This window comes from Sminthopsis crassicaudata, chromosome 5 (assembly GCF_048593235.1).
Source record: "Sminthopsis crassicaudata isolate SCR6 chromosome 5, ASM4859323v1, whole genome shotgun sequence".
NCBI lineage: Eukaryota > Metazoa > Chordata > Mammalia > Dasyuromorphia > Dasyuridae > Sminthopsis > Sminthopsis crassicaudata.
This window is the reverse complement of record NC_133621.1, coordinates 291631218-291651686: the sequence shown is the minus strand read 5'-3', so window position 1 is coordinate 291651686 and position 20469 is coordinate 291631218. Positions and strand designations below refer to the sequence as shown.

General features: G+C 40.5%; 1 protein-coding gene across 6 annotated transcripts in view; it reads left to right on the top strand.

The window, feature by feature from the left end:
- SLC41A2 (solute carrier family 41 member 2) overlaps nt 1-20469 on the top strand; it is a 131891-nt gene that overhangs the window by 86333 nt on the left and 25089 nt on the right. For all 6 annotated transcript variants that reach the window (XM_074271458.1, XM_074271464.1, XM_074271463.1 and 3 more), the window contains one exon: nt 19358-19489. In XM_074271458.1, coding sequence (XP_074127559.1) covers nt 19358-19489 — 132 coding nt within the window. The remainder of the gene's footprint in view (nt 1-19357; nt 19490-20469) is intronic.

Below are 20469 nucleotides of genomic sequence, written 5' to 3'. Positions count from 1 at the left end.
ACCGGTTCTGGTCCAGTTGACAGAAGGAATGTGAGACAAGGTTGGAATATCTCAATTTTGGGGTCATAAAATTTAAAGCTGAGAAGGTCTTTAAAAATCAAAAGAATTACAAAACAGGAAGAGCCTCAGCAGCTATTCCATTCAATTCTTATTCAAACAGAATTCCTGCTTCACTGTAGGTCTTGAACTAGATTTTCTGACTTGAGATCATCCCAATTATTAGGAAGGCATTTTTTCCTTTCAATAAGAATAAACCTAAATTTGCCCCTCTGTAGCCTCTGGGGACATGGAGCTATTAACAAAAAAGCCTTGGGATCAATCGAATAAGAATAAGGTTGCATGTGGGGAAATAATCCACATCACAAGTGTATTATGGCAGAGGCATAGTTACAGGACTGGTCCTGGGGTTTTGGTGGATTGGGATGTGGTAGCCCAAATAGCTACTGTGATCTTGAGCATCATGAAGAGAGGGGTGACTTCCAGGAATACAGCAGTGAATGTCCCATTAATCTCTTCCCACCAGTCCTCATCTAAAGTCCTGTGCTCAGTTCTGGGTACTATTGTTTAAGAAAGAGAGCAGCCCAGCCTTCCTGACAGTCCTAGAGGCTATTGCACATGAGAATTGGTCAAAGGAACTGTCTGTGTTTAACCTGGAAAAGAGAAAGAAGGGAAGAGGGATTTAGAGTGGTTCTGTTTGGTGCAGAACCAGGAGAATTGGTATAAAGTGCAAAGAAGGCAGTTCAGGTTTCATGTCTGGCAAAGCTTTCTGAAATCAAGAGATGTCTCAGTGTGATAACTTATCACATAATTAAAACTACTCCCATTTTCCCCTCAAGATTTTCTCTTCTCCATCTGACTTAGTTACTTCAGCTGAGCCTCTGGCTCTGGATCCAATCCCTTCACCATTGTGGTTGCCCTCCTTTCCAGATGCGCTCTGACTTATTGATGTTCCTCCTGATCTTACATCCAGAACTGAACAGTACATTCCAGAAGTGCCTGGATCTGAGGAGAGGATGATGGGATTACCATTCCCAGGAGTTTTAGCTCTCTCTTGATGTAACTTTCATGGCTTTCATCTCCCTCTGTTGACTCTTACTGAGCTTGCAACCCAGCACACCCCCATAGTGGCTATCTAGATCTGACCTCCTCCATCTTGTACATATGAAATTGATCTTTGGACCCCAAATACAGGACTTTATATTTATTTCCATTAAATATATTCTTATTTGAAGCTATTCAATATTCTAGCCTGTGAAGATTGTTTTGAATCCAGACTACATCCTCCTCCATTAGCTATCCCATTTAGTTTTTTATCATTTGCAATTTCAACAAACATGCCATCTATGATTTTATCTAAATCTTTGATTAATTTTTTTTAAATTGGTCTAAAGGACCGAGCACCAAGCCTTGAAGGTCTTCCACAGGACACTTCCAAATTGTTATCAAACATAGTAAGTATTGGTTGGATCTGGCCATTTATCTGCTTTTAAATCCACTTAATTGTTCTTTTCTCTAGCTAACATCCATCTTACCCAAAGGAATAAATAGCCTGAGAGATTTTTATCAAATGTGTGTAAAAATCTAGGTAAATTATTATCTGTAGTATTCTCCTGATGTAAGGATCTGGTGATACTGAATGGAAGGAGAATCATTTTAGTCTGGCATGAGCCAGATAACATCAGGCTAAGTTTTTGGAATCTCCACCATGTTTCATCTTGTTCACTAGCTCTTCCTTTAATAAAACCCTTTAGATTTAGGAAAATACACTTCCTTGCCTTCTCTGCAGAGGAAGGAGACTGCAGATGTGTGTATATACTGTTGGTCATGTATTGGTTGCTTTTTTTCTTCTTTTCCTTTCTAGAATTTTCTTAAAATTGAAGTAGAGCTTCTTGACTTGTTGTGTGAAGATTATTCTCTTTCCTCCTTTTGAAGATCTAGGTACCGTTTGCCCTCCTTCACTTCTGTGATTCCTCTCTAGTCTCCTCAGATTTGGGGGGATCACTGATAGTGGCTTAGCCATCATGCTTGCTAGTCTTTCCAAGAAGCAGTGGTACAGTTCATTTGCACTTGAGGTTAGCATGTCAAGGACAGCTCCTATCTCTTTCACTTTCTCTTGGGTGTCAGCTCCCCTTTCATCTTTTTGGTTCCATCCTTTCCTGCCCAAAGGGTCAATCTCCTTGGCAGAGAAAACAGAAATGGAAGATCTGAGTAGCTACCCCTTCTCTCTCTTAGTGTTCCTATCCTTTTTTTGCTATTTTCTTTCCTTGTATTTTTTCCTAAGGGGAAAAAAAACCAGAATTCTTTTTCTGGTTCTAAAAGTCCATGCTGGCCTTGGCTTTCTTTGGGATAGAGCCATCATGACCTATTCCTCACATGAGTGTGCCACACTTTCGATTAATCTCCAGTTTCCTTCCCCTTGTTCCATCTTCTGGGTGGGTTGGGGAGTTCACCCACCTGAGTTTCTTCAGGCAATTCCTTCTTTTCCTTCTCATCAGTATTCTTTCTGTCACCTGAAAATTTAATTCTTGAAAACTGTGTGCCCTCTGGGGACTGATTTTCCTGATATTTTTATTTTAATACCTTGCATTTTAATCCATGAAATCGTATCTATTCTTTCTGTGAATCCTTTGAAATATGTTTTCCAGTATCAGTGTAGCATCATCAGACTATACTCAGTTTTCTTTTTTAGCCCCAAATCCCCCCCCTTTTCATTTTACAGATGAGGAAACTGAGAACTGGAGAGGCTGAGTTGCCCGATATCACATGGATGGAAAATAGCAGAGCTGGGATTGGACAAAGACCCTTTGTTTCAATTTTATAAGAGCACTTCAAATCGAGTTCTCTTGCTTTTCCATTGAACCATAGCTGCCTTTCTGGAAATAGAGTGTGATTTTGTGAGGCAGGATTTCCATGGTTCATAGTGTTCCAGAGAAAGAATAATTGCAGCGTTTGAAGTTTGGGATTGTAGGTCAGAATCAGTGCAGAAAGGTATATTTTTGTCCGTTAAGAACATCAAATGTAGGTCACTCAAAGAAGGTTGGGTAACCTTTTTCTCTGAGTGTGTATTTTAAAAGGGCTAGATGACCTGAAATCCTTTACAGCTCCAAGCTTCTTTGGAGAACATAGAGTAGCAATAGATCTCATTTTTTATCAATAAGGAAAAAACAGTAGAAACAAAAAACCATCGTTATTGTCATCCTCTTGAAAAACAGCCTCATTCAAATCCATTTTCCGGCCACTTCAGCTTCCTAAACAGTTATTGCAAATCTTTCAAAAGGAAGACATAGCTTGTGAAGTTTTATTCCAGTGAGATAAGGTACATAATTAGTTTATGGTAATTAAAAAGCAAAATGTCAGTGATTAATGAAACATTTCTGTGCGACTAAAGGACTGAAATCATGTCAGAAGAATTTCATTCTGTAAGTGGAACTGGCAAAATGATTATTCCCTTAAAAAATCAACAAGGCACTCAGTGCTTGGAGGAGCCGTGTCCTTTGTACATAGAATATGAATGAAAACAGCTAGATCTCATTTCTCTCTTTAGTGTCCAGAGGGCATCAGTTTATTTCAGAAATCATTTATTAAGCATCAGTTCTGCCTGAGGCACTGAGCCACAGAGACAAGTGAAATAGAGCCTGCTCTTAAGGAACTTGTATATGTTCTGCAGTAGGTGGTAGAACACTTGGACAAATCAAGGAAACACAACAGATGCCGGGAGGGAGCAGTGAGAGCCGGGAAGGGCATGGGACCAGGGAGCGCCCTATGCAGAAGGTGGTACCCAATCTAAGACTTGAAGGAGACATAGTTCTGAGGAGAAGGGACATAAAGAGCAGGATTGTGACATTAGCCTGGATGGTGAATGGCAGATTGTGGAGGCCTCAAATGCCAGTTATAGAAAGAGTAATTTATTCTATAGGCCAAAGAAGCCTAAACACAAATGGGGAGAAAATGACATCTGTTTCCCAGTGAAAATTCCATCTCCTACAAGAAACCTTTCCCATCCCCTCTGTATTTTACTGCCTTCCCTCTGCTGATTTATTCTTATTTCTTATTTATAACTAAAACTCTATCAAGTCCTCCACAAATCACAAGAGCTCCGATAAACCAACTTTATATCCTGAATACAGTTTGTTTATCATCTCTGTCTTTAAATTGTGATCTCTTTGAGAGCAAAGCTTTTTGTATTCTCAAAAATAGCAGTTTTTGGCATATGAATGCCAACAATAATAAGATAATATATAATAATAATAGATTAATCATGAATGTTTTTCAATAAATCAATAAATGTTTATTGACTGAAAATTCCAGAATTCTTTTTCCTTGTGAGAAGTAATCTTTAGGGGATAGCTAGGTGGCACAGTGTTTAGAGCATTCAGGCCTGAAGTCAGGAGGACTTGAGTTCAAATTTGGCCTCAGACACTTAACAGTTCCTAGCTGTGGGACCCTGGGCAAGTCACTTAACCCCAATTGCCTCAGCAAAAAAAAGAGAGAGAGAGAGAGAGAGAGAGAGAGAGAGAGAGAGAGAGAGAGAGAGAGAGAGAAAAAGAGAGAGAAGTAATCTTCAGCATCCTCTGTTGCTATGTTGCTAAACTGAATTCACATGGAAACTGCCATAATTATGGATATGTCTCTCCCTTACTGTCCTTAGTATTATTTTATTACAAAAATATTAAGAAGTTCAGGTTACTCATGATTCACCTCAGAATTTACTATATGCTAAAATTAGTTTTACAGAATTTAAACATTCTGAAAAGATAGTCTAATAACAACAATTAAAAGGGACATATTTACAGGCCAACAATCCTCCAGTATCTAAACAATATAAAACACTGCCATTTCAGAGCTTTTTTCTTCTGTGCTAAGCTAACATTAAGTAGGAAATGAATGTAATGCAATTTATGTCCTGCCTTATTGCTTTATTTTTAAATTGGGAAATTTTCTTGAACTTGGTTAATGATGGAAAAAATTTATCCAAGTCATCTTCTCTAACTAGACTATTAGACTACATGATTAGTGGTGGTGGAGTTTGTCTATATCTCAGCTTCTTTAACTGTGGTTTGCAACCCCGTATGGGATTTTGTAACCCAATGTGGGGGTTGCAAAATTATGATTTATTATCAGTAAATTTTTGATTTGTATATATTTTATGTGTATATATATATATATCCAGAATCACCTAAAATTTTTTTTAGGTGAAAAGGGAGTTAGATACGGTCATTTTCCTTTTCCTCCTCCAGTTGTTTTGCTAAGAGGCCAGGATGTACTGGAGCCAGCTCAAGCCAATTAATTACATTTTCAGAGCCAGCATTTACAACTTGGAAATCAGTTGGATCGCATGAAATAATAGTAAACCCTAAAGGAGGTATTCACTCCAAACTGATATCATATTCTTCTTTTTAGGTAGAATTATTTTTATTATATTAGCTTGGCCTACCCATGAGCAATTGAGAATTTCTCAATTGTTTGGATCAGATTTTGTGTGAGAAGTGTTTTGTAATTGTATTCATATCGTTCCTGGATTTGTCTTGGCAGGCAAGACATATTCTTTACATAATCACCATATATAATTATAATTATATATATCTTCTAATTGGATAGAAAATAATAACTGTGGCAATAGCTTTTCATCTTGTAGATCATATCACTAACTCATCAACTTTTCATGGTTTTTGTGAAAAAGCCTTAGGGACAGAAGGCTAAAAACCAATACTTAATAAAAAAAATTAGTCAAAGGCTATGAGCAAACAATTTATGACAACATGAGAGTGTTCCAAATCACTGATAGGAACAAAAATGCAAAGTAGAGTATGAAAGTGGCCACTCACTTCTCCAGGACAGGCTAGATCAGGGGTTCTCAAACTATGGCCTGTGGGCCAGATGCCACTGAGGACGTTTATGTGGCCTCAGCAAATGGGCTGAGGGGCAGAGACAGAGTGTGAGCTTTTGTTTTACTATAGTCCGGCCTCCCACAGTCTGAGGGACAGGGAACTGGCCCCTATTTAACAAGTCTGAGGACCACTGCTAGATGGTGTACTAAGTAAAGTACTTGATGGTTTCCAGGCTGGAATCTCATCCCAGATGTTTACTAGATTTGTGACTTGAGCTAAGTCCGGTACCATCCCCGGGTTTCCATCTCTCCAGTAAAAGGAGGGGATTTGTAGCTTCTGTGTCAGAGGCTGTTTCTTTGAGGGTTAGAGGAACCCACTCTACATGTAAAATGCCTCACTAACCTAATAGCCAATCAATGATAGGAAGGATTGTACCAGAACCAAGCCATCTTCACAAACAGCCAGGTACAGAGAAGGTCCTTTCAATGCATAAGACTCAGGAGATTACACTGAGCTTCTCATTTGATCTCAGTTTCATTAATAACACTCTCATTCTCACTTCTTTTAAATTATTTAAAATCACATCTCCCTGTATCTAATTTTTTGATATTGTCCCTGGGATAGCCAAATCAATCCCCAGAGGAAGTCTTTAAGAGAAACATTGTGACACAGTTAATTAAACTTAATTGATATTGGGGTTTTTTTTTTGTGTGTGTGTGTTTTTTTTTTTTTTTTTTTTTTTTTTTTACCAAATAATAGAGTGTGGACCCCCTGAGTAGAACAAGTTTTACCAGGCATAAAGGGTACCTTTGGGTATTGACCATGATTGTTATGCCAATAAAAATGTTTCTGCCGCTGTGCGAAGGAGGCTGCTGACAATTGTACCTTTGTCGTAGGGATAAAAGGATGTTGGGGAAGAGAGGGGATGTCTCTGCCCAAGTCCTTTTTATGAAGAGTCCATCCATTGGTCCTTCTGAGCACCCAATTCAGTGGCGCATATTTTAGGGAAATCAGAATCTCCCCATTTCATTTTTCCCAACACTCATTCACCTGGATTGAGCCCAGCAAAGTCAGTGGTATAAATAGCTTCTAAATCTCTATCAAGTCCTCCACAAATCATAAGGGCCTTGAAAAACCAATTCTTCATTCAAGTCCAGCTTTGGTGGGGGGGTGGGGAGCAGGAAAATCTGACTTCCCATTTACCAGCCGAGGGGCTTGTTTCATCTGCAAATATTTGAGTTCCTCATGCTATACTAATAAGAGAAAAATCAGCAAATGTCAGGAGCCTCCTTGCCTTCACAGAACTTATAAGTGAATTGGAAGAACAGGAAACATAAGTATTAAACAACAGGATTTAATGAATAAGAGGGCAACACAGAAATAGAAGGAAAATCATCATGGACTCGAGTACATGCAATTTTGTGCTCAGACAGCAAATTATAGAAGATTTAAGTTTAAGGAATTACCAATTCATATTGGGATGGGGGAGAGTGGAATCTTTGAGTTAGATCTTTGAATTTTGAAGGGATGGGATTTGAGATGAGTCTTGACAGAACAGTTAGACTTGGATAAACAGGGTAGGGCTGGTATTGTAATTGAGCAGAATTCTAAAAAAAAGCATGAGATGTGCTTGGAGGCCAGGGAAAGAGCTTCGTAGGGCTGATACTTTTGGAAAGGGAAGTAAGTTAGGATCAGGTTGCAAAAGGCTTGAATGCCAGATTAAGAAGTTTGTGTATTTGTGAGCATCATAGAATGATATTTTAGGAAAATTAATCTAATGGCCCCATCAGGACAGGTTGATAAAATCTACCCCCTCCAAGTCATATGGAAAATATGGAGGACAGAAACTGCTCTTATTTCTTTTATTCCCAGCAACAGAGTAATTCTACACATAAGGTAACCAGATTTCTGTTTCTCTCTGAGATGCAGATCAATTGTTAGAATTTGTGAGTGAGGTTTTTTTTGTTTGTTTTTTTTTAAGAAAAATTCTATTTCTTCATATGAATTGCCAAGTGAGCCTAGGGCAGCTAGCCAAATAAACCCTTATCAGAAGCTGAATGATCTTCTGTGGGGTCAGCATTAAACATTTACTGGAAATATGTATTCCTTAATTCAATGAAACATGAATTTCAGCTTTGAAGTCATCCCCAGATGTGCCTGCTGAGAACTTTTTCCTTCCCTTGATCACTTCCTATAACTATAGGCCCTGAACTCCTGGAGACCCTGAGGTCTACCACTAGTGGTTTGTTTTGTCACGGCCTCTTGTCACCGCCGTCACTAATCCATGGGACACACTCAGGCACTTTCAACTCTCTTGGCCAGACCAGTTGACTCATTCAATGCTGGGTAACTCTAAAGAGATGCTAAAAGCGCAGCTGAGAGGTGGAGCAAAACATGTGTCATGAAACCAGGAAGATTTTTATTTCTTTTTTTTTTGAAACATTTAAGAGCTACAAGGTAAGAAGTAACTGATAGTATAAAAAATTCAACTGCTGTCATAGTTGGCATGAAATGTCCTTTTGTTTTTTCACATTTGCTGTTGACCTTTCATTTTGATTTGGATTTATCTGGGAAATTTTTGCTTTTCTCCTTCAAAACGTCAATTAATTTGAGTTTTACTTCTTTGCAGCTACTAATTAAAATAGCTGTTGTGTCTGTGTTTCTGATATTATTCCAGAAAGGAAGAAATAATGCACAAACTAACATAGCTAGTGGGGATTTTTTATTCCTTCACACACACACACACACACACACACACACACACACACACACAAACCTTTATCCATATATATATATATATATATATATATATATATATATATGAAATTCATTTTAATTAGGTAGTAACAATGACATTTCGGTAAAATGCTAGTAGCGAATTGTGATTTTTACAAAAGCATTACAGTTGATCATTAGCAATCTTGTTTAAAATTTCTTACAAAAGAAATTGCAGCTGGCACAGACATTCTTGGGTTTAATAGCATATGCTTTTTTGCATTTGCATTGAAGCATTCCCTATCTAATCGAATACCGAGAGCATATTACCCTGAGACAATCCCCAGAGTACATTAAGATGAGCTGGAGACTATCATATCTTGCATTTCTGTGTCAGATCCCCCGCGTTGAAAAATCTATCTCAATGCTCTTTTTGCTCTGAGTGTAAGTATTCATAGAGGATTCTGGTAGAGATAGGTACAAGGCTATATTTTATTTGACCTCTCCTGAGTTGTCCAGGGCTTGCTTAGGAGTTAGTGGAACACATTCTATTTGTCCTTAGTCTCACATGTTTCCTCCATGTGGTAGTTATTCCAGGGCTATGGAGAATAATTCTTGATCTCATTTGTTCTCTTATCAGTTGAGCAATAGGAATAAGGTGTGGGCTGGAGTTGTAATTTCATTGGTTTAAGGATGTCCCAGTGTGAAACTCTCTCACCCATGCCAAGGGGCAATTCTCCGTGACTTGTTATGTTTGAAAATTGTCCAGAACTACTGAGAAGTCAGGCGACTGGGTCATACATCCAAGAATGTGTCCACAGCAGGACTCCTCAAACTCAAATTATTCACTAGATCACACATACAGCCTTTCTTATCCAGAATTCATTTCAAATTATTCATTTTAGAAAGCAACCTTAGAAAATATTTTTTAAATTAGTGTACTGCCAGTGAAATATTTTTTATACAAACAGCAAGTAGGTGGATGAAAAGTTAAAATATAGTTGGATTATTTGCTGTCTAGAGGAGATAGGAGGGGGAGGGAGAAAAATTTGGGAATACAAGATTTTGCAAGGGTGAATGTTGAAAACTATCTTTGCATGTATTTTGAAGAATATGAAACTTACAAAAAGAAAAAAATTTAAAAGAGAAAAGTTAAAATATAGAAATTAAGTGAGTTTTACCAGAATAACATATTTGACTGAAAAATTGTTATTGTTTAGTAGTTTTAGTCATGTCTGACTCTTTGTGACTCCATTTGCCCAAGATATCTTAGCAAAGACTCTAGAGTGGTTTGTCAGTTGACAGATGAGGAAACTGAGGTAAACCGAATGAAGTGACTTGCCCAGGATCATCCAACTAGGAAGTGTCTGAATCTGCATTTGCACTCAGGACATTGAGTCTCTCTACCTGAAGCCAGGGGTCCTTCAGGCCCAGAATTTTTTCCACTATGCCACCTAGCTGGCCCACTGGAAAAGTAAATTTCTGAGGTAAATGTGACAGTCTTAGGAAAGAAGGAAAGTCCAAATAAAAACTAATAATATAGTGACAGTGTGCTCTCAGATTGTCATGGATTGCTTCAATAGCCCCCCACATTGCATTTTTGTCTAGCCACTTGTGGCTCTTCATCACTTAACTTGGTTAATACTCGGGAGCTTCCATTTTCTAGATATATATTTATTCCTTGGGTTATTTTTATATAAACTTTTTTGCTGTGAAGTTAAACTTTGTGGAACTCTTAGAAAGTATTCCCATAATCCTAGAATTGGAGGTGACCAAACAACTAACTCAGACCTTAGCCAAGACACAGCTCCTCTTGGCCACAAGCTGTACAAATCCCAAATAATAAAACATGGCGTATCTAGAATTACAGAGACCCAAAAACAGATCCTCAAATAATTGACATTTTAGTGGCATTTACACACTCAGGTAAATAAAACAATCTAGACAAATAAAGACTCGCTACTGGTGAATCTTATGAGCACAGATGGAGAGCTAGGAGAAGGGGTTGCGTTCAGCTAGTTCAGGCTCCTCAGAGTCAATAGTTAAGTTTCCATTGAGGGTACTTACATCCCAGCTATCATAAAGCTATTAACACAAGCCTTGAATTCTGTACTTCAGAAAGTGATGGAGAAAATGTTGGTACAGATGAAACTGGAAAATGTGTCGTGTGTACATTTTAGGGGAGAGAGCTGATTTATCCACATGCCAGAACACCCGCGGCTTGAGGGAGCTTTGGAGGTTATTAACAAATGAAGAAAATGAGACTGAGGGAGCTTAAATATTTCACATCCTGTGTCTTGGGCAGGATTCAAATTCAGATCTTCCTGAGCCCAAGCCCAGCATTTAGTGCCTGTTGGACGCTGGGGAGTGGAGGAGACACAGGGTAACGTAGGCAAGGGCAAGATGGAGTGATATGATCTTGCACAGTCATGGATTCTCAGTGGGTTTCCATTTCTTCATCTGTAAAAAGGAGATGATACACGTGAAGAACATCTGAAAGCATTGTATACATGTTATCTCTTGTTAGTATTAAGAGCAGTTAGTTGGATTGATAATGGGGAGCAATATAAAATGGGCTGAGAAAGGGAGGTTGGAGGCAGGCTCAGAACTGCAAAGTTCTGTTTTAACCTGGGGCTTCTCAAACAAGGGAATGACTTGGCCACTTTGCTTTGGTGCAATTACTTTGGCCACCATGTAGAATATGTTAGAGAGGGGAAAGGCCTGAACCTTAATTGATTAGGGAAATTGGCTGGGAGACTATAGCAGTAGTCTGGGTGAGAGGGGATGAGGGACTGGAGTAGATAGATGGTGGCAGTATGAGTGGAGGGGAGCAGATGGAAGCAAGACGTTATGGACACAGAATTGACAAGTCTTGGCAACTGGGGTGAAGCAGAGGGAAAACTCAAGGGAGACTTCTGAGGATGGTCCAGGAGGCATGGAAAAGATGGCAGTGCTCACAGTAGAAATAGACATATGGCCCTCCGGTGACGGGAATCGCTTCCACTCATGGGAGTCCGTCTTGTTTTCCGAAGGCCCCAGTCATGAGGAAGGCCTTCCTTTTTTGGGGCTCAAACATTCTGTTGCTTATTCATATTTTCCCTTGTAACTTCCTCATATTTGTGGGGAAAATGCTTCTTTAATCATCTTAAGTGAGTGCTAATGAATTTTGTGTTTACTAAATGAGACATGATGAGGGAATTGTGAAGCTACATTTAGTTTAAGCCCTAGTAATTATCATTTCAGTTTTGAAAGTATCGTAATGTTCTAAACTGCTTTATTTTGGGTGCGTTGGCACAAAAAGAGATTGACTTTCATGTTTTAAGGGGGAGAAATGGAAAATTTCAAGGGAGGTTCACGTTGTTACCATTTCTGTACTTTTCAGTTTTTCATGGGATAAAAATCCCAAGATTCTTATTTCCACATTAGCAAATTAGTGTTATTAAAGTTGATTCACTGCCAGTGCTTTGCTAGGCATTTGGCCACATATATAGATTAGTCAGGCTTTGAATGGATCTCCCAGGCCTCTTGCCACTTACCTTTGTGAATAGGAGTCTTGCATACAGTCCAGTTGGAATCTTTGAAAGAAGCTGTGAAAAGTTAATAAATGGCATCTAGGTCCTGGAAGCCACCCTAGAGGCAGGTTACTTGTCTGTGAGGTACAGCTTATAAATTCAAGAACCATTTTGTGTGTGTGTGTGTACGTACACCCATATATGTTGTTGTTATCGGTTCTTCATTCTCAAAGAGGACCATGAGTATCATATATATTATATTATATCATAATATAGGGAGGTGACATGAAAATGACTTGGATCTCAGTGAGAGAGGGCTGGGCAAGGTCACCTGCCTCTACTTCCCCTCCAGAGCCATCTGGGTCCAGTGTGACTGGAGATGGCCCTGGATACAGTGGGAGACCTTGGCCTTTTTAATTGGTCTCAGTTTGACTGAGGCAAGGCCCAATCAGTGATTAAGGTTAAGTAAGAAATGAGGCAGAGAATGGTCTCTACATCATCAAAAATAAAAAAAAAAAAAAGTCTGGGAGGGGAAGATCTACAAGTTTTCTGGACAAAACAGAAACAATTGCTACTTATCTGCATTCATTCTGAGCCAAACTAAGCCCAAACGAATTTTCCGTCATGTGATGGCTGGACCACCTGTCTATGTCTACCGTGGGCACGGCCACTTTTAAACATGGTGAGGCAGCTGTGACCATGGGGAAAGCATCTCCGATCCTTGTGAGTGCTTTGGATTGCCATTGGAACGGTGTTCTGGGGCAAGGGTATACTATCTCAGGCTCTCTCTGTCTTTCAGTGCTGGCGGCAATGTGGCCATAGTTTGTGTCCCCCGACTGACTGCAGGCCTTTCACTTTTGCACTGAACCTCTGCATTCCCCTTATTGGGACCCTTGTTTCCCATAGCATCCAGGAGGGCTCAGTCATATTCCCAGCTCCAGGTCCTCCCAAACCTACAGGCTCTTGCTAATTCACAGTCTCAGCTGCCAGCTAACAGCATAGACAAATGGGCTGACTCCATTTTAGAGCTCCCAGTGCCTTTTGTCCAGGAGTATGCTAATTTAAGTCAATTGATCCTCCATTTTGGGTCATGCCTTCCGACTTATGCCCAGTGTTCTTTTTAGAAAATGACTAGTTTAACTGTCTCCTCCATCAGTGAGTACTGTGAAGCCACAGGGAGCTACAGCAAACTTGCCTTCCTCTGTTTTGTTTTGTTTTTTAATCTCAGAGGGTAGAGGGATTTGGGACAGTTTCATTCTTAGTTCAGCCGGACATTTGACTGCCTAATCTGATTGTCAGAATTTTTTTCTCTAGGTAGTATTCCCTGTTGCCTCCTGTTAAGATTACTTTTTTGTTTATTTTTTTTTGTGTGTGTGTGTGTATGGCGCAAAGGAATATGGTGGTATTTAAAAAAAACTCAGTAGTGTTGAAGAAATGGGTGTAGAGGGACTTGTTAGCTGTCTGCAGGCTTCCTGTCTGCCACGTCTCCAGCATTTCTGTTAGACTGTTCTTAAATAGTGGAAGTTATTTTAGATGCCTGGATTGTTTGTTCATCTCTTGCTTGGAATATATAGAAGGCGACAGGTTTTAATTCCAACGCAGCCAATAGACCAGCTATACGACTCTGAGTGGGACTGTGGTGAGTGAAAGATGAAATGAGTGAGGAAGCAAAGGTTCCAGCTTCTGGACCTATTAAGCCTTGCAAGCCAATTTCCTAATGAACCAGGACCTGCCACTTTCCTCAGCTTTGGCACTGGACTCCAAATCCAGGTGGAAGCAGATTCTTATATGTTTTAAACAATTAAATAAAACTAATTTAAAGAAAATAATTTACAAGGTACCAACCAGGATACAACATCAGGCCATTTGATTTCTAATTGGAGGAAAGATTAGGGAATTTCCACTTTGGGAGTCAGCAAATTGTAATTCCCTAAACTCAGAAAAAGGGTTGTCCTTCCTACTCCCTCAAAGTGTTTGTGAACAATGAAAGGGAGACGAAAACAATAAACTGATAGATCAGCATGGGGCCAGTTTTCAGATGCTTGAGATGTAAAATTCTGAGAAAACTCCTTGTATCATGGTTCAGATCTGACTGGGTCTCTAGTCAACATCACTTAAGTCCTTACTTAAGGGTCTCTAATAATCAGATAAAGGTGATCCAGTTTCCCAGCCACGCAGGACTAGATTCAAACAATGCAGTGAGACTTTCTCGAAATCAGATCATTTTCTCACAATATCAAAATTGCATCAGGTAATAGAATAGAAAAAAGAAAATAGAATAGAAAAGAAACTGAGCTAGCTCCCAATTGAGTCAGAAGTTGGAGTTAGTATGGTTCATTCACTTCCCATAATTAACCACTTGCTTTTTTAATGTCCATTCCTTCACCATGTAAGTTCCATGGGCCTCAGTTTTCATTAACTAAGAAATGGGGTTGTGGGAGAGTTTAATTAGATGATATCTGAGATTCTTTCAGTTCTACAAATCTATGTTTCTTTTCAAAATGTGGGAAAGCTTACATTTAATTAAGGCATAGCAAGCACTGAGGAGAGGGGAAGGAAGATGCCTTGAGGGTACTGGGCTTCTCTGCTGCCCAAAGCATCCAGAATGGATGTCTCTGCTTCACCCAGATCATGCTTCTTAAATTAGGATGTTGGAGCATGCTTACTGCTAGTTTTTTTAATAGTAATTTTAGAAATAAATCAAAGTTTCTATCTTTTAGTTCTCTCTTCCCCCTTCTGTATATATTTCTGAAACTTCTAAATTCTTTCAAAGAAAACCTGTTATATGCTATATTGTTGTTTGGTCTTTCCATTTGGGGTTTTCTTGGTAAAAATCCCGGAATATTTTGCCATTTCTTTCTCCAGCTCATTTTACAGATGTGTAAATTAAGGCAAATAGGGTGAAGTGATTTGCTTAGGGCCAATTAATTAGTTAATGTTAATTAATTAATGTCTGAAGCTGGATTTAAAGTCAGGAAATGAGTCTTCCTGACTTCAGGCTTAACACTCTAAGTACAATGTCCCCTCATTGACCCACTATATGCTAGACTTACCTTAAAAGAAAATTTTATACTGAATTTTGTCCCGTCTTCTTGAAAGGATTGGTCATAAGTAGGGTGCAGTATCTTAAAGCTAAAGAATTATTTTTAGTGTTGTATTTTGGAAGATTAGTCTTTCAGAGTTTGCAAACTGATTTCACAATAGATTTTTCCCCATTATTTCTCAGGCTTGAAATTTGAGAATTAGAATATGTACTTTTTGGGGTGATCCTTAAAATCATTTACATAAGAGGCAGCATGGTGTAGTTGGTGTGTTAGAGGTACAGCCCCAAATGATGAGATGTAGTCGCCAAATGTTGGAGTTGAGTCAGGTGCAGAATTCACACTGGCCATTCTCCCACCATGACGGGCTAACCCAAAAGGGAGTCAGCAAAGATGGCATGGGCCATGAGCAGATTTATATGGGACATTTAACCTCGGGGGCTGACATAACTTGGATTTCTAAATGGACACAGAAAAGTGGGGCTACTCACAATTTCCACAGAGGGTGGGACTGTGAGGTTGAGCTGATCCCCTCAGTGCCCTGTCCTGCCTGCCGCAGGGAGTGATCTTATTGGTTCTTCAGGCTTCCTCTGCCAATCCCCAGCTAGTGACTCAGGACCCCTTTGAGTGAAAAAACTTATGAGTTACTTACTACATTGCCTATTGCCACTACTATATTAAGCCCTAGGAATTTAAATACAAAATCAATATGATTCTCGTCCCCCTTAAGAAGCTTCCATTCTGATCAATGGAGACAGCACATGTAGGGGAGATAGGGAAAAGGGGTTTGGATGGAGAAATGATAGGGATGGTTAGGGAGTCCTAGAGCACTTGGTTACATGCCCTTTCCAATAATAATAACAATACTGATTTGATTACAGTTCCAGAGTTGAAAAGAGGGAATGGGTTGGGGGGCAGGGTGGAGCATGGGAAAGTATGCCCAGAGCAGCAGTGTGAATGGCAAGAGAATGAAAGCCCTTCAGCCCAGGATGAAACATGAAGCACGGCCAGGACTTTCCAGATGTGATGCTGGGGCCCTTGCTGAGGAGTACAGGCCCCAGGGCAGGCCCTTTCAGGATCCTGTGTTGGGCAGATGGCAAGCCCAGAGGTTCACGGCGTCCAGCGGCAGGCAGGACAGATGAGGAGAACGTGATTGGGATGTAGCATGAAGCAAGGCCGGGGCTGCCTGACATGCTCACCATCAGCACATGGGGGAGTTCCAGAGCTGAGGTTAAGCCTCTCAGGGTTAGATCTTTGGAGGGCTGGAGATACAAGTCACATCACAGGCATTTACTGTGCGCCAGACACTGGGCTAAGGGCAGGGACACAGATGGACAAGACCAACCCTTGCTCTCGGGGAACGCCCAATATAATGGGGGGAGCAACATGCAAATTCCTCCATATACACAAGATGGACTGGGCAGATTGGGGAGAGTCTTGGAAGGTGCTGGCATTGAGGGGGACAGTGCAGATGGAGGATGCAGGGGCAGATAGGGCAGAATCTGCCTGAGGGAGAGCCTCAAATGGCCCAGGCTAAAATCTGGCTTCTGATCCATACTAGCTCTGATTCTGGGCTAGTCACCTCACCTCTCAGGCCCCCACCTGAACAGCTCCCAGAAACAGTGAGTAACAATGACCTTATCACTGAGGGTATTTCCTTTCACCAAGAAAAGGACAGATTTGTTTTCTCTGGGATCTAGCACCTTTCCTTCCCCCCACTCCTTCCACCTCCCCATCACACCTGTAGTCTTGAACTTTTCCCCACAGTGTATGAGTATTAGTGCCCCTTCTGTTATGTAGGCCATTTTATTTAGTATTCCTGGACTCTTCCTTAATTACTTCTCTATTGTAGTTTCCAGTAGATCTTCCCTTCCTATGCATTCCTTACTGCTCCTTCCCTTCTAGTTCATACTTTAGTAGTGCCTGAGGGCTTTCCCATTCCAACTCTAGGGCTCCTCCAGGGAAAGATGCTTTCTCAAGATACTTTATAGGTCCATACATGAACTCAATGGTGGATTTACCGTTAATACTCAAACAAACAGTGGATTCAATTAGTTCAATTAGTGCACCATTCTCCCAACGGAACTCCCCACTTGAAGTCGCTCTCTACTTGAACCCAGAGCTGCCCAAATTTTACTCCTCCAGCTATTTTGCTATAAAATATGAGAAGCTCTTTTTGTCCTTCACAGGGTAGCCCTTGGTGACCTTTTTGGACTTGTCACTCAGCCTTCCCGTTCCCACAGTCTGAAGTCCAACAGAACTGCCCTTCTCATTGTTGCTTCTATAAATGTGGTTTTAGTCTAGGTCCAATCTCAAGCTTCTTCAGGCACCCTCGCTCCCATCCCAGCCGAAGCGCCCCCTGTCAGCCCCACTGCCGCAGTCCTTGGAAATGACTTTGTATTGATGCTCTATATTCTTGGTACAATATTGACATAGGTTGTATTGTTTCTCAGAAAAAAAATTATATATATATATTTTTTCCTTGAAGGCAGGGACCGTTTTGTTTTGGTTTTGTGTCTCCAGCATCTCAAACATTGTCTGGCATGTAGGGAATGTTTCATAAATGCTTGCTGATGGATACATAAGGCATTGTGGATGTATTGATTCTATCTCTACTCCATTTAGTCGAGATGACTTGTTTCCTGATTTTGGTCCTGCTCTCCTATACATCCTATTTATATTTGCACATACTGTCTCCCATAGTTCACTAATCCCAGAAGCCCTAGCAGTGGCCCTACCCAGCCCACTGTTCCTGCTTTATGGCCATTATCCAAGGAAGCAACTCCTGTAAAAAAGCCCCAGCCACTCCCATCAATTGCCAACCAACTACCAGTCCCAAGGCAGGCAGGCCAACCTAACGAAAGCAGCAGGGCACCATTAAGACAGAGAGGAGTCAGTATGAGGCAAATAAGGAGAATCACCATCACTATCTTGATCATAATCTCCCCTTGGACTTGGTGGAGACACTTTAGGACCGTGAACCCAAGAGCCCCTTGAATAACATTACTTCTAGCCTATTGAAATATGGCCTAGCCATGTATGGTCTACCTGCTATCTGGGGGAGGGGGTGGAGGAAAGGAGGGGAAAAATTGGAACAAAAGGTTTTGCAACTGTCAGTGCTGAAAAATTACCTATGCATATATCTGGTAAATAAAAAGCTATAATAATAATAATAAAAAGAAATATGGCTTGGCAGCTGCTCCTGCAGGGTCTACAGCCACATTTGTTTATTTTTTTAATTATTTATTTTAAAAGTTTTAATAATAGCTTTTCACTTTCAAAATACAAAGATAGTTTTCAACATTCACCCTTGCAAAACCTTGTGTTCCAAATTTTTCTCCCAACTTCCCCTTCCCCCTGGATAGCAAGTAATCCAATATAAGTTAAGCATGTGCAATTCTTCTAAATACATTTCCACATTTATCATAGAGTGCACAAGAAAAATCAGATCTCAAAGGGAAAAAAGTGAGAAAGGAAAAAAAAAAGCAAGCATGCAACAGCAAAAAAGATGAAAATACTATGTTGTGATCCACATTCAGTTCAGACAATCCTTTTTCTGAATGCAGTTGGCTCTCTCCCTCATAAGTCTATTGGAATTGCCTTGAATCACCTCATTGTTGAAAAGAGTCACATCCATCACATTGATCATAATCTTCTTGTTGCTGTGGACAAATGTTCTTTGATTCTTTATGTTTGTGTGTGTGTGTGTGTGTGTGTGTGTGTGTGTGTGTGTGTGTGTATTTATGTGTGTAATTTAGCATCAGTTCATGTAAGTCTCTCCAAGCACCTCTATATTCATCCTGCTGCTCATTTCTTACAGAACAATAATATTCCATAACCTTCATATACCACAATTTACCCAACCATTCTCCAATTGATGGACATCCACTCAGTTTCCAGTTCTTTGTCACTATAAAAAGGGCTGCCACAAATATTTTTGCACATGTGTTCCTTAATTACACCCCAGCCAAAATCACACAGGACCCTCAACCCAAGGCTTCTGACCCTAAGCCTATTGTTTTTTGTTTAGTTTGTTTTTTTGGGGGGGTTGTGAGGCAGTTGGGATTAAGAAACTTGCCCAGAGTCACACAGGTAGGAAGTCTAAGGCCAGATTTGAGCTCAGGTCCTCCTGACTTAGAGCCGGTGCTCTCTTGCTTTTTGCGGCCTCCTTGGAGAGGCTTTCACAAAGATTTGAAGCGTTGTCTGTAGTTGAAGTGTTCATAACCATGTGTCTTCATGTCTCCTCATGCTTGTGTCTTAGGTATCGGTGGTAATTTAGTAGCTATACAAGCTAGTCGAATTTCTACCTACCTCCATTTACACGGCAAACCAGGCGAGGTGCCCGATGAAGCCAAAGGCTGCTATTACCCGTGCCGAACCTTCTTTGGTCCAGGTATGTGCCTGTGTTTGAAGTTTGTGTAAGACTAAGGGGGCCTTCAGGCAAGTAGCACCAACTAAACAGCTGGGGTCAAGCACCACAGTAGGCTTTGTTTGGAGGGAATGGAAAGCATAGAAGGCCAATCAATAAATATTTGTAGCTGTTGTTCCTGTTCTAAACTGAGATCTACCATTTGTGGGATCCGTTATCAAGACAGAAAGGGAGAGAGGTGATAGAACATTTGAGGATGAGCCATGTGCCGGTCCCCTGACCTCACCCGCTCTGTGCTGCCTTTATTCCGGGAGACTGTGATTGTGGGTCAGTGTGAGGGGACCCAAATAGGAGGAGGAGGAATGGTGAGTGTCAAGCAGACTGGAGAGGAAGCCGGCCACTTCATTACCTCAGGCAATTACGTTTGGAACCAAACTCCAGAAGGAAGGGGAAGATACAGACAGAGATTAATGGGGATGGTGATAAAAATATAGCTGAGATCTAAACAGTTATTATTTACTGTAACTTAATGAGACTGGACATGCTGAAACAAGGGCCTAGGAAGGCTCAGGGTCAGAAAGCATCCTGTTCTTTGCATGTGCCAAATAATTCTGTTCATCTAGCGCACATGTGCTGGCCTTCTCCCATGCCAGAAGATCCCAGAAATAGAGATATGTGCTGGGAATAAGAGCTGACGCATTGGGCAGGACTCTGGCGGTAACTTCCCAAGGAGAGAAGGCTTCCCCTTCCTCCCATCTCTCCCTCTGACCTCATAAGGGACTTAGGGAACAGTGTGACCAACGACTCTTCACGAGCCGTCAGATTTCAGATCTGATGGCTTTCTGGGGAGAATTTTATAGCAGCAAGAAGATAGTGAATAGCAATTGAAAATGATTTTTAAAAATTGAATGTGATGCTGAGGAAGATATTCAAGTGGATGTGCTATTCAAATGATATTGAAGTACAAAATTTCATTACTTTTGATTGTTATTAACCAAAATTTG